The sequence below is a fragment of the Bos grunniens genome, chromosome 3, assembly GCF_055505025.1.
Source record: "Bos grunniens cultivar Pamir isolate PY7600 chromosome 3, Bosgru_T2T1.0, whole genome shotgun sequence".
NCBI lineage: Eukaryota > Metazoa > Chordata > Mammalia > Artiodactyla > Bovidae > Bos > Bos grunniens.
The window spans coordinates 71,478,688-71,491,926 of NC_141167.1; the positions used below are offsets into that span (position 1 = coordinate 71,478,688).

Genomic DNA, 13,239 nt, shown 5'->3' on the forward strand with positions numbered 1-13,239 from the left:
CAGTCCACAGACACTCTGTGTAATAGTCACAGGCTTGTCATTGATTCGCTTTTATTCTGGAAGCTGTATTCCCCTCTTGCCTGTTTTCCTTCAGTGTAAACATGCAGTCCCCTGGTCACTTTCCTGACGTATTATCAGGAAAAGCCAACACCTGGTTGCCCCAAGGCTGAGCTCTGGGACAAGGGGTCCTGAGGTCACAGAGCAGCCTGGATTAGGGCTCCTGGGAAAGCCTGGGGCCATGATGCTCAGAGAGGGAGAGGAAGGATGAGCACTTCTAGAGGATTCACTGTGAGCTGGACCCGGCCGGGCAGAATGACACCCGTCCTCATGAGACCCGGCTGCCTTCTGCTCTCCTGATCTTAGCCATCCTGGCTCTGCAGGGTCTCTTAGTTTTGTCCGCTCTTCATCCGACTGCCTGGGGAATGGCTGTGGTGACCCAGTGGAGCCCCGATAGGGGCCTGGCTGGCCTTCTTCCCAGCTGCCAGGAACCATCTACCGAGAAATGAGGTCGCTGTCTCAGTTGCCCTCCGTAGAGGACTCTGATGGGCACTCTGCACTTACGGGCCTGTCTCCCTCACTGAACTGCAGAGTGCCCTGAAGGAAGCAACCTGGAAGGAGCCCAGAAGTAGAGATTTAAAAACAAAGACAGACAGATTTGCCAGGCCCTCCCCCTACAGACCCCATTTCCCTCACTACCCATCCAGAGTGAATCCTTCATAAACATAAAATCTCCCATGGTTCCTGGCCTCTCAGTCTCTGCAAGTGTGCGCTGCCTGCCACCTGGAAGATGCTTTTGTGTTCTGCATCACCAACTCCTATTCAGCCCTCAAAGCTTGTCTCAGAAATCCCCACCCTGACCCCTCCCTCCACTATGTTTGAGACCCTACCTTGGAGGCCCTGCAGAGCATTTCCCACCTGGACCGTGGTCCGAATTCTATGTCACTGTCGCTCCTGCCTCTCCCACCATGACCTGGCCTGACCTGACCTGGCCCACAGTTGGTGTTCAATCAAGGCTCAATACATAACACTAGGGAACCGTCACTCAGCCTGTCTGGGGCAGGCACTGTATGAGGGCTTTAGTCTTCACAAGCACCTGGGTTGTGGTGCTCTTCTCCCTTTAGAAACTCTGAGAGGCGGCGGGCGGTGGGTGGGGGGGGAGGTTAGACTCAGGTAGCTCACCCCCAGAGGCCAGGCCCTTGGCCACTGGGCCCGTCTCCTTCTAGCTTCTGCAGAGACAAATGGGTAAAGCAGAGCGTTACCCATTCACAGGGTGGGAGCGGCTCAGCGGACGCCCACCCAGCCCCAGCCTGCGAAGGGGCTTGCCCTGCTGCCTCCAGGCATTCAGGACCACCCACAGCCCCCACAGGCTGGGCTCTGGGCACAGGTGGGAACCAGCATTTGGGCCCTGGATGCTGCCCAGGCCAGCTCTAGGCTTCCGGGTGGGCTGGTCTGGTTGCAGTTAGAGTCAGTTAGGTGACAACAGCCTTTGTTTTACTTCTTAGAGACGCTTGCTGCTCCTGTTCTGTTGGCAAAGCCCCGCAGTCAGTAGTTCAGGAAGAGGATAAGGAAATGAGGGCGGAAGGAAGACGAAACAGCCCCGCCCTGGGGACTCGGGGTGGGCTCATCGTCAGGGGGCTCCCGCTCAGGTCTCTGCCTCGCTGCCTGGGGGCTCCACCCAGCGCCTCTTCCAGGGGGGCCTAAAGGCATACGGGGGGAGTGGGACCCCCACCAGGAGGACAGAATGCAGACAGAGAAACAGAACAAAGAGGAGGCTACACATTCCTTCAGCTGAGAACAGACTGCCAAGGCAGTGGGAAGGTTCCAGACTCCTGTGAAGAGCAGTCGGGCCTCTCACCTCCTCCTAGACTACTACCAAGTCCTGCCTGAGAACACAGCGGGGAAGCATTCATTTCCTCCCAGAAATTAGGCTGTTCTGTAAACCCAGAGCCATGTTCCCACAAGGAGCTTCCTCCACCGAGAGCATGGTTCACACCAGGCTCCTGGCCTGCTGGTGTGGTTCTGCTGTCTCAGACCCAGGGCCTATTCATACCAACTAGAACAGGAGACTAAATCCTCTTCCTGTCCAAACAGGTTTAGCTCCCTCTGAATGAGGTAAGGTCTTAACAAGGAAAATTATCTGACCACTTGGGGCCCTGCCCAAGGACACCCAGTGAACCACACAGACAGTCCTTGTTCCTCCAACACAGCCCCATTCCTGGCAGCCCCTCGGCTGTTTGCCCCGAAACAGCCAGCGCCTGCTTAATATTCCTCAAGACAGCTTTGGGAGGTCCCATGCGCCCTGTGAGCCTCCATCAACCGAGGAACTCCCTGGGGAATGCTTGGAGATTAGATTTCCTGCCATGATTCATGACCCAGGAAATTTATTTAGGAAAACCAGTTCCTCAATAAGCCCTGACCTTTGAAGCTAATTGACTTCACTGAGCTACAAATGAAAAAGGGCTTTAAATCTAAGGCCTCATCTGTTGCTCAAATGAAGGGATCTGTCTCCTTATATTGAGGGGTGGGCTGAGCACACCCCAGCCTTAAACGCTTGCTTTCGAGAAATTACCCTCTGAAGGATGAGGTTGTCTTGGGGCCAGCTATGAACAAAAGCCACCCATATCTAAAAGAAATGCATCAAAAATGATAATTTTTTAAAAAATGATGATGTAAACAGAGGTTTATATAGTCACATGGAAAGATAGTCATGCTATGTTGTTCCATGAAAGACAAAAAAGGTTTGAAGTGGTATGCATAGGCCTGTGGCATTTCTGTGGTAAACAAATAGATATGCGTGCAATTATTTACACATCTATTGGCGGAACAAATGTTAACAACGGTGATCACCAAGAAACTGGATTTTGTGTGGTTTTCATTTTTTTTCTCCTAATCTGTGTTGTGTAATTTTTCTAAAATGATATCTTTTATAATTGTTTTATATTTTTTCTCAACTGAGCAAGTAACTTTAAAACATTTTACCCTAAAGACCATTTTCATAACAATAAAAATAAATATATAATGTACATATGTGGCATATAATGAAATAAAAACCACGAAGGCTCTGCTACTCCAGAAACTCCATTTTCATCTACAATGTACTCTTCTTTGGACTTGACTTCACCAGTTCTGATGGAGTTCAGGCAGGGGGAGAATTGAAAATCCACACGAGCTGGGAGAAGGGCACGGCAGGGGTTGGGGGAGGAGAGCAGGGTCCTGGGTGGCCCTGTATCCTTCTGTCCCAGGTGAATTTCACAAGCTTCCTGCCTGGGCAAGGGTTGTCACAGCCTGGGTTCCCACCCCTTCAATAAATCCCACACCCAGGTCATCATCTCCATTGTCCTATGAGCAAACAAGCCACAAGGTAAGGCAGAATGAGGCCCAGACAGAACCCCCTTTCAAGCATCTGGAAATTCCTCCGGCACCTACCTTGCAGTCCACGCTGAGCAAGTGCTGGGCAATGACCTTGGGGTCACTGTTGGTGAACAGTTCTTTTGCACGTTTCAGCATCGAAGTTTCCAGGGGCTTGTTCTCAGGAGGAAGCAGCTTCGACTCAAAGTCATTGGGCTTGAACGAAGAGGTGGTCTCTAGGAGGGGCATCACAAATGTGTCCTGGTCCTCCCCCACTGTGTCTCCTGGGGCTGGCGGCGGCTTCCAAGGCCTTGTCCTATCATCATCATCAAGGATCAAGTAGCTGGTGTCAGAGTTCCGGGTGCCCAGCCCCCCATTCTGCTTGGCTGTCAGCAACTCCACGTAGCTGTCCTGGGCACAGAAGGGCAGCCTAGATGCCCCATCATAGCTGGCCGCCAAGGCTGGGTTCAGTTCGCAGTAGTTGGCTTCAGAGTTGAGCCAGAAAGATGGAGACGGGGGAGCTTTGAGCAGGGGTGCCTTGCAGGGCTTGGGGGGTGGCTTGGGGCATAGCTGGCTGTCTGAGCCCCTCAGCGCCTCCCCTGGCCTAGCGTCTGAGGAGACCCTCCGCACCACAGCTGGACTCAGAGTGGGCTCGCTGCCCGTCCTGAACACTGGTGAGTTTGGGCAGGGGCTTGTGCCCACACTTGGGGACTGAGGAGTCAGCTTACCACCTGTGGAGGATAACAGAGGGTCAGAAAAAGCTCAGCTGTGAGGAAAACACAAAACAGACAAAATTAGAGTGACAGCTTCTGGCCCTCAATTCATACTCTAGGGCTTTGATTTTTACCCACAAAAGACCAGCCAGTATGACCACTGCAGGTCTGGTCTAGAGCAGTCAAGAGCATCTCAAGGGCATAGGTGGCCCCACGCCACTTCTTGGGGAATTCTAAATCCTGGTGACTACCCACAGCTGGGCAGCAATGCCATTTTATGGTCACAGAAGGTTATACAGTCAAAACAGGGAAATACATCGAGCTTGGAGGGTGGTGAGTAATCTAACCTTACCCTAAGAAACATGTCTTTAGTCACATAGTATAAAAGGGGGAGGGGTCTGAGTCACTTTCAAAGCCAGAGTGGATCCTGCCAGCTTTAAGAAGAGACAGAGACACATGCGGAAGGGAGAAAAAGATGCTGAGAAAACCCACTTTCAAACAGTTTATGAAGGGGTGACAGGAAAAATCATCCTGTGGTTCCCCAAGGAAGGTCCATTACAAAAATAATGAAAAACAATCCCACTGCCTATTAACACAATTGCTTACCTGGTTCCCGCACATCCCACACCATCTCACTCTTCCAGCTGTGACAGCAGAATGGAGAGGAGGCGGGGTTTCTACCAGGAACCCCTGGACTGACCCATTCACCCTCTCCCCAGGGAGGAGACTAAGGGGAAGGCACGTTTGTCATGATGACCACCAGTTTGCAGTTGGGCTCAGAGTCAGGAAACCTAGGTTCAAAGGCTGGCTTCACCACTTACTAGACAGATGCATCTACAGGTCAATTATATCCATGCCTCAGTCTCCTCACCAAAAAGAGGATAACCATGCTCATCTTTAAGGCTTCTTATGAGGCTTAAAAGCTAGCACACATTAAGCATCCAGGCTCTCCTGTGGCTCAGATGGTAAAGAATCTGCCTGTAATGCTGGAGACCTGGGTTTGATCCCTGGGCTGGGAAGATACCCTGGAGAAGGAGATGGCAACCCACTCCGGTATTCTTGCCTGGAGAATTCCATGGACAGAGGAATCTGGTCCATGGGCTCACAAAGAATTGGACACGACTGAGTGACTAACACACACACACACACAGAGTACATGGAGTTGCAAAGAGTCGGACACAACTGAGTAACACACACACACACACACACACACACACAGCATCCAGCTCAGTGATTTGCATCTGGATACAGTTCTATGAACCCCTCAGCCTCCAGATGTGGAGTCTTATGTCTTTCCCAAATTAGGTGACCAGAAGGAGCAGGGGAGACAGCCTGCAGAAAATCAGGGGAACACCATCACCCTCCTCCCCCCAAATTCCCAAAGACTTACCAATTGGCAGGTAACTTTCTGACTGGTGGGCTTTGAGGGACAAGGCTCTTCTGTCCTGCATGTGATCCAGGCAGGCTGGCTGGCTCCCACTCTTCTCTTTATTTCTGAAGCAAAAGACAAATAGGGCAGAAACATGTCATTAAATCGTAAAACCTTTAGGCAACATCATGGAAAGTTTAAAAAAAGAAAAAGACTGCTCAGAATGAGAGCACTCCCATATAGCCTAAGAGTAAAGGAATGTTGGCTGGAGGAGGAAATCACTGATGGGGGTGATTAGTACATGACTGTGCCATGGACTCCTTGCCGTGTCCCCAGGACCCATCCAGTTAGATCCCCGGCTGCTGCTTCTGAGTCTTTCCATCCTGTTAAGCAGAGCAGGGTAAAGGCTTCAAGATACTCTCAGGAAAATCTGATAAGCTGGAATGTGTACTTTCAACAGCGCCTAAAATTACTTACAGACCCAGGAGGAATGACTTGTATAACTAACACGCGTTTTCCACCAAGCCTTTCAGTGTCACAGTTAGGAAGGAGGCTGTGGGGCAGTTTCCAGTGGAAAGTTCAGTGTCCCCCAAATAACCTGCAGGATTGCCCAGGGAGGCTGTCATACCCATTCAGAAGGACCCCACTGGGGGATCCCCTGGCCAGCCTCCTTGGGCTGAGTCAGGGAAAGGGCCGTGGGGTCATCAAGCAAGCTGGGAGGCACAGGACACAGCATCACAGGGAAAGTAGACCCTAACAACACGATTCACCAGCATGGCTCTGCCCCTTGCCAGTTCAGACTGGCAGTTTCTCTGATTGGGAAGCACAGAGCACAGCAGCACAGGGCAAGCAGGCCCAGCAGACCCTAGTGACACAGTTCGCCAGCATGGCTCTAACTCTGCCCGTTCAGATCAGGAATTACTCTAATTAGCACCAAAGAACAGAATCTCCCGTTAGCTAAAACAGAAAGCACTTCACCAGTTGAGTGGTAATGAACTTTATTAGTCACCACCCCCAACCCCCAAACTTATGTTACAGAAATTGTGAAAGTTCTTTCCTACCTTTGCAGACAACCAGAGGGGAAAAAAAAAAACAAAAAACAAAACAAAACGAAACAGCCCCCAAACTCCAGCAACCCCTCAGAGATAAGGCTGGGCAGAGGGCAAATTCCAAAAGACAGTGGCTTCAGTGAAGCGATATTTAAGCAGTGATCCCCACCAGCAGTCAGACTCCGTGGTCATACACTGGCCTGGAATGTAACCTGGCCAAGCGCACACCTTTTTGGGGGGGTGGGGGCAACCATCTGGCCTGACGTCAGGGAATGTGGGGAGCCACTGGCGGGCGGAGGGGCAGGGCTTCCAGCCTCTTCCGTGTTGAGTCCACCCCACCCCCACATCTAGGTCTTTCTGGACCTGCAGCCTATGCCAAGTGTGATAAGGCTTAGCAAGCTCTGCTTTCAAAGGGCAATCCCCAAGAGTGGCTCTGTTAGCTTTGTGTTATCAACAAGGAGACTTTCTAAGCTTTTCTTTCATTTTTATCTTAAAAATTTTTTTTTGTATTTTAAATTCAGGTTGTTGAGGGTAGACCAAGGGGCCTTCCTTCCCAGCACTGTTCCTAGCAGGGGTTCTGCGGGTCACTCTGGCTCTGTTCACATTAACTCCCTACTCATTAGTTGATCAACCAACCCCTAACTCCCAAAAGAACAGAAGATAGTGTTTTAATATTAGGCTGGTACAAAAGTAATTGCAACTTTGGACTATGAATTTTAAATCTTATAACTAGGCTCAAACACATCTTTATTAATCAAAATACGAACCATTACAATCAACATGTTTCTTTGCCAAGGAGAAATAAGTTTGTTTATTCCTGTAGCATAAAAATCCATGCTTTGAGATTCAATGAACTCTTTTGGAAAGCATTTTCTGCCTCCTGCTGGATGTGGAAGCATTTTCCCTGCGAAAAGTTGTTGAGATGATTGAAGAAGCAGTAGTCGGTTGGTGAGAGGTCAGGTGAATATGGTGGATGAGACAAAACTCTGCAGCCCAATTTGTTCAACTTTTGAAGTGTTGGTTGTGTGACATATGGTCAGGTGGTGTGGAGAAAAATTGGGCCCTTTCTGATGACCAATGCGGCTTCCCTGGTGGTTAAAGCGTCTGCCTGCAATGCGGGAGACCCAGGTTCAATCCTTGGGTTAGGAAGATCCCTTGGAGAAGGAAATGGAAACCCACTCCAGTGTTCTTGCCTGGAGAATCCCATGGATGGAGGAGCCTGGCGGGCTACAGTCCACGGGGTCGCAAAGAGTCAGACACGAGTGAGTGACTTCACTTTCACTTTTGATGACCAATGCCGGCTGCAGCTGTTGCAGTTTTTGGTTCATCTCATTGATTTGCTGAGCTTCCTTCTCAGATGTAATGGTTTCACTGGGATTCAGAAAGTTGTTACGGAACAGACTGGCAGCAGACCACCAAACAGTGACCATGACCGTTTTTTGGTGCAAGTCTGGCTTTGGGAAATGCTTTGGAGTTTCTATTCGGTCCAACCGCTGAGCTGGTTGTTGTCAGCTGTTGTATATAATCCACTTTTTGTCGTGCGTCACAATCAGATTGAGAAATGGTTCATGGTGGTTGCATAGAGTAAGAGAAGATGACACTTCAAAATGACAGTTTTTTAAATTTGTGGTCAGTTCATGAGGTATCCACTTATCAAGTTTTTTCATCTTTCCAGTTTGTTTCAAGTGCGGAACCACCATAGCATGAGTTATTTGGCAACTTCCCATGTAGTTGTAAGAGGAGCTTCAAAGATGCTCTCAGATGATTGTCGTCAACTTTGAATGGCCGGCCACTATGCTCCTCATCTTCAAGGCTCTCATCTCCTTTGCAAAACTTCTTGAACCACCACTGCATTGTACAGTCATTCAAAGTTCCTGGGCCAAATACATTGTTGATGTTGCAAGTTGTCTCTGCTTTTGACCCATTTTGAACTCGAATAAGAAAATCATTTGAATTTGCTTTTTTTCTAACATCATTTCCATAGTCTAAAATAAATATAATGCACAGCGTCTTGCCAACTTTTCTTTCTTGGCAGCTAGATAACACGCTCAAGGACTCCTCACTGCCTGAGAGACAAGTCCAGTATTAACCTAGGGCACATCACTTGTAATTGACGGTGGGGCTAGCCCAGCACTCAGTTCTCTGAACTCTTCTCTCCAAGATCCCCCAAGGGTCAGCCTGCAGCCCCCAGGCTCTCAAAATCTTCTGTCTTAAGAATCTCATCTCTTCTGACCTAGTCAATCACCCTTTCTGTGTGGACCAAGTCCTCATCTAAGCTTTCAGGACTAACTTCGCTCCCTAACTCGAGAGCTGTTGCTGGACACTGGCCCTTTGCAAGCCCAAAGTCGCACCTCAGATGGAGCAACTGGTTTTCCTCCAAAGTCTACCCACTCTGGTCCCTCCTTTGGTATCTGACTTGCCCGTCTCCACCTCCCCACAAGCAGAGGTGTCAGGAAGCCTGGTTCTGAGCCTCCTGACTTTCCTCGCTACTCCATCTGCATAGCCTGATCCTTCATAGCTCACTAGCTGCCTTCCTGCTCCTCTCCCCTCTCACCCTTCTTGCACATCACCATTCCGTCTTGTTCTTAGGACACTCCATTCCCCATGTTAAGTCTTTGAGGCACCTCAAAGTCTGGCACGAAAGCCTCCCTGATCTGGTGGGGTCAGCTCCCTAAACCTCCCTCTGTCAGCCCCCTGCGTGGACACACCCTTTGTTCCAGTTCCTCCAGTTTCCACACTCTGAGCCACGCTTGCCCTTTTCTAACTCTGCAACTCAGGCTCTGTCTGAGCCCCCTCCCTCCAGGGGGACACCCTCCCCTCTGCAGCATCTATCCAAATGTCCCCTAGCTTTCAGACCAGCCGGAATCCGTACCTCCTTCACAAGGTCTCTCCTGGTCAGCCTTCCCCTTCCTCAGCAACAGCACCATTTTTTTTTTTTTTTTTTGGCACCAACTCAACTGGCAACTGAGCTTCCCAAGTAGCACTAGTAATAAAGAACCCACCTGCCTCAGGAGACCTAAGACACGCAGGCTCGATCCTGGATTGGAAAGATCCCCTGGAGGAGGGCATGGCAACCCACTCCAGTATTCTTGCCTGGAGAATCCCGTGGACAGAGCAACCTGAAGGGCCAGTCCATGGGGTCATAAAGAGCTGGACACGACTGAAGCGACAGCACAACTGGGAACTGTGCAATGCCTTGTGTCAGCGATTCCAGCGCCACTTGGAGTTCCACTAACATCTTTCATTGTTCCTCTGCTCCTATGGAAGCTCGCCTGCTGAGCAGAGCTGGGCCCTGGCCAGGTGAGTGCCCCCATGGTCCCAACACCACCCGAGGAGGCCCTGACTCACCTGAGGAGGTTGCCCCTGGGCAAGCCCTGCTCTCGGGCCTGGGTTCCGCCCACAGTGAGGCTCAGCCTCTTGGCCGCGTCCGGCCTCCCCTCAGTGAGGCTGCCCTCGTGGGCCCGGTCTGGGGAGGAGGCTCCGTAGCGCTCCTCCAGGCAACGCAGGGGCACCGTCCTGTTGACGGGCTGGAAGATGATGGCTCCGCTCTGCTGCGAGATGGGCCGCCGGTTGCCCACATAGCAGCGTACCAGGCCAGGGATGGAGTCGAAGCTCTCCATCTCAAACTGGTACTGCACGCGGCTGTAGGCCTCGCTGAGCCGCACCACCGTCCGGCGGATCTTGAAGTGCTGAGGGAGGTTCTTCCACTGGCAGGTCAGGACGAAGTCTCCCGGGCTGGACAGAGAATCACGAACCAGGAAGTCACCATCTCGCTGCATGAGGTTTTCTGACACCTTTGGGACAGAACGGCGAGTGAGGAACAGGCAAGGCAAGCTTAGCTGCACTACGGACAAGACTATAACGTCTCCTCTTCCTCGGTCGGCTCTTTATTTTGTCAAATTCTGAGAAGATTCATTCACTTATGAACCATTTGTTGATCACCTACTGTGTGGCATCACTGACTCAATGGACATGAGTTTGAACAAGCTCGGGGAGATGGTGAAGGACAGGTAAGCTTGGCGTGCTGCAGTCTATGGGGTTGCAGGGTCGGACATGACTGAACAGCAACACTGTGTGCCAAGTACTGCTGTAGGCACTGCATTTATATAGTGAATGAAGCTGAGCCTCCACTGGCTCAGAGCTTCTGTTTTCACTGGAGAGCTTCTATTCTAGTAGGACAAAAAAGGAACAGGTATGCCATGTCAGATGTTGTAAAGTTAAGGAAAAAGGAAATTGGGATGGGGGCTGACCTTTTAAATATGGTGGTTAGGAGGGTATCAGGAGAAGATGACATCTATGCAGACCTGAAGGATGTGAAGTGATAAAACTAAATTTGTGTCTGGTGGGTCTGATTCTTTCTCTCCCTGCAACACCTGGAGGAGGATGTTGGTTGTCATCTATGGGTCATCCTCAGAGCCCTCTCCAAAGGAACCCCTCTCCAGGCCTGGTGGGTGGGGAGGAGGAGGGTCTGCATGCAGGTGGAAGCCAGGGACAGTAGAACTAGACCTCTGAGGGTGGCTCTGGGCACAACGATTATTCTGTGGGCCTGGAACAAAGTGGCCAGTCTCTCATCCCACAGAGTTATTGGGAAGGTTATATATTTGCATACATAATATACGAGGCATCCCTGGTGGCTCAGTTGGTAAAGAATCTGCCTGCAATTCAGGAGACCTAGGTTTGATCCCTGGGTTGGGAAGATCCCCTTGAGGAGAGCATGGCTACCCACTCCAGTATTCTTGCCTGGAGAATCCCCACAGACAGAGAAGCCTGGCAGGCTACAGTCCATGGCTTCGCAAAGAGTTGGATACGACTTAGCAACTAAACCACTGCCACATAATATACACAAAGCACTAGCACAGTGACTGAACATAGTAGATGTTTAAAAAAATCATTAGCTATAAGGATACTGAAGTTGGTAACAAAAGGAGAATTTAAACTGTGTCATAGAATGGTTGTTCCCATAGCTAGTCTGCCTGGGTTTGCATTCTGGCTCTTCTGTGAGACAAGTTACGTGTACAAGTTACACTCCATTACATCATCTGTAAACCAGGATAATATCTCCTACAGAGTAGCTATAAAAATTTAAAGAAGTAAAGTGTTAACTATGTATGTGTTAGTCAGAGTCGTGTCTGCCTCTTTGCAATCCCATGGACGATATAGCCTGCCAGGCTCCTCTGTCCATGGGATTCTCTAGTTAAGAATGCTGGGGTGAGTAACCATTCCCTTCTCCAGGAGATCTTCCCAATGCAGGGATCGAACTCAGGTCTCCTGCATCGCAGGTGGCTTCTTTACCATCTGAGCCACCAGCGAAGCCCTTCAGAGTTAACTACAACGATCATTATTATCGTTACAGTCTTTAGATATACAATCTAGATGATGTATAGCTGAAAATTTATCCTCATGGCAAGTGGGAAACAAATTTTATGATTATGATAAGGAGAATGATGGTGATGACAGATATCAGATTTATAAACTTTGACAAGTTTTCCAGGACCTGCCAACATTTGATCAGCTAGCTCAGAATAGTATGTTACCATGGTTACCTTAAAATTGCATCTTAGCCTTAAAAATGTTTTCACACAGAAATTCCACTTCTTGGAATTGAGCCTGAGGAAATGATGATAGTGATGAACACAGTAGTTATCTTAAAGGGTGTTGGGAGAGTGCCCAATACAGAGCGGAGCAAACATACAATGGATGCAGACAATGGGGGCTGGCTGAGAACAACATTTCATAGCAGGAGAAAATTCCCAGGTTACATCATTACGGGAAGAAAGTGGGCTGCTAAGTTATAGGCAAAATGAGCTCAAGCTTGATTTGGAAAAGTCTGGCAGGATTTATATCAAAATATTCATAGTGGTTATCTCCAGAAGGGAGAATTATGGGTGAGAGTTTAATTTGCTCCTTTTTTAATTCTATTTTCTATCATCAATTTTAAGCTCAAAGAAGAAAAACAAAGTTGAAATAAGAATTATTTCTTTGATGGTGCTGAGAATCTGCTACATTAAAAACAAAACAAACCCATTCACAATATGATGTCCCTCCCCCACCCCCCCTTTCCTGTCCTGTGGTCCTGAGTGACTGACTGGTTGGATCATGTTACAATAAAAACTCAAGGAAAATTCTATACCTCAATTCTGCACTTATTTTTCAATTTCTATACTATTAAATACAAAAACATTATTCATGGCTATGACCCAAAGGACAATCACACAAAGTATATTCTGGCCATGAGTCTGTCTGGCCATGTCTGTGGTCGCTGGTATAATTCCTCTTCCCTATTTCTGGGCCAGGGGCTGGATAGGGCAAGGGTAGAGAATGAATAATTGCCGGCCCCACTAGGGCACAGGCGGCCTATTTCTCTGGGTTACCTGCCCTGATGATACCCTCTTTTCACCTGAAATTAAACCACGGCCTTAAGAAGGAAGCAGGCTCCACAGGGTATGAGGCTGCAGGCAGCTGGCCAAGAGTTCAATTAGCTGAACCACAGCCCGCCCTCATACTCCCCGAGGTGCCACCCTGCATGGCTGCCTCCCGCTGGGCCCGTGTTTACAGACCACAGAACACCTGCTTTTCCTTCATCCCCTCACTGGCCACAGGCAAATGGACTTTGAATTCCTGACCTTAGCTCTTCCCAAGATCTCCTTAGAAATGGGCCTACGTTAAGTCACCGCAAGCCACTTCATATTATTTCATTTGGGCTGAACTGGAGCTTGCTCCTAATGGCCCTGGGCACATGACCCTGTGTGCGGGCGGGTAC

At 49.5% G+C, this 13,239-nt stretch overlaps 1 protein-coding gene across 13 annotated transcripts in view; it reads right to left on the minus strand.

Moving 5' to 3' along the window:
* The window catches only part of BCAR3 (BCAR3 adaptor protein, NSP family member), a 259,712-nt gene that overhangs the window by 16,360 nt on the left and 230,113 nt on the right, over nucleotides 1-13,239 (minus strand). For 11 of the 13 annotated variants that reach the window (XM_086391286.1, XM_086391285.1, XM_086391284.1 and 8 more), the window contains 3 exons: nucleotides 9,828-10,273; nucleotides 5,452-5,555; nucleotides 3,427-4,079 (listed from right to left, as the gene is read on the minus strand). In XM_086391286.1, the coding sequence (XP_086247412.1) occupies nucleotides 3,427-4,079; nucleotides 5,452-5,555; nucleotides 9,828-10,273 (1,203 nt within the window). The other 2 variants (XM_086391294.1, XM_086391295.1) reach the window with 2 other exon arrangements.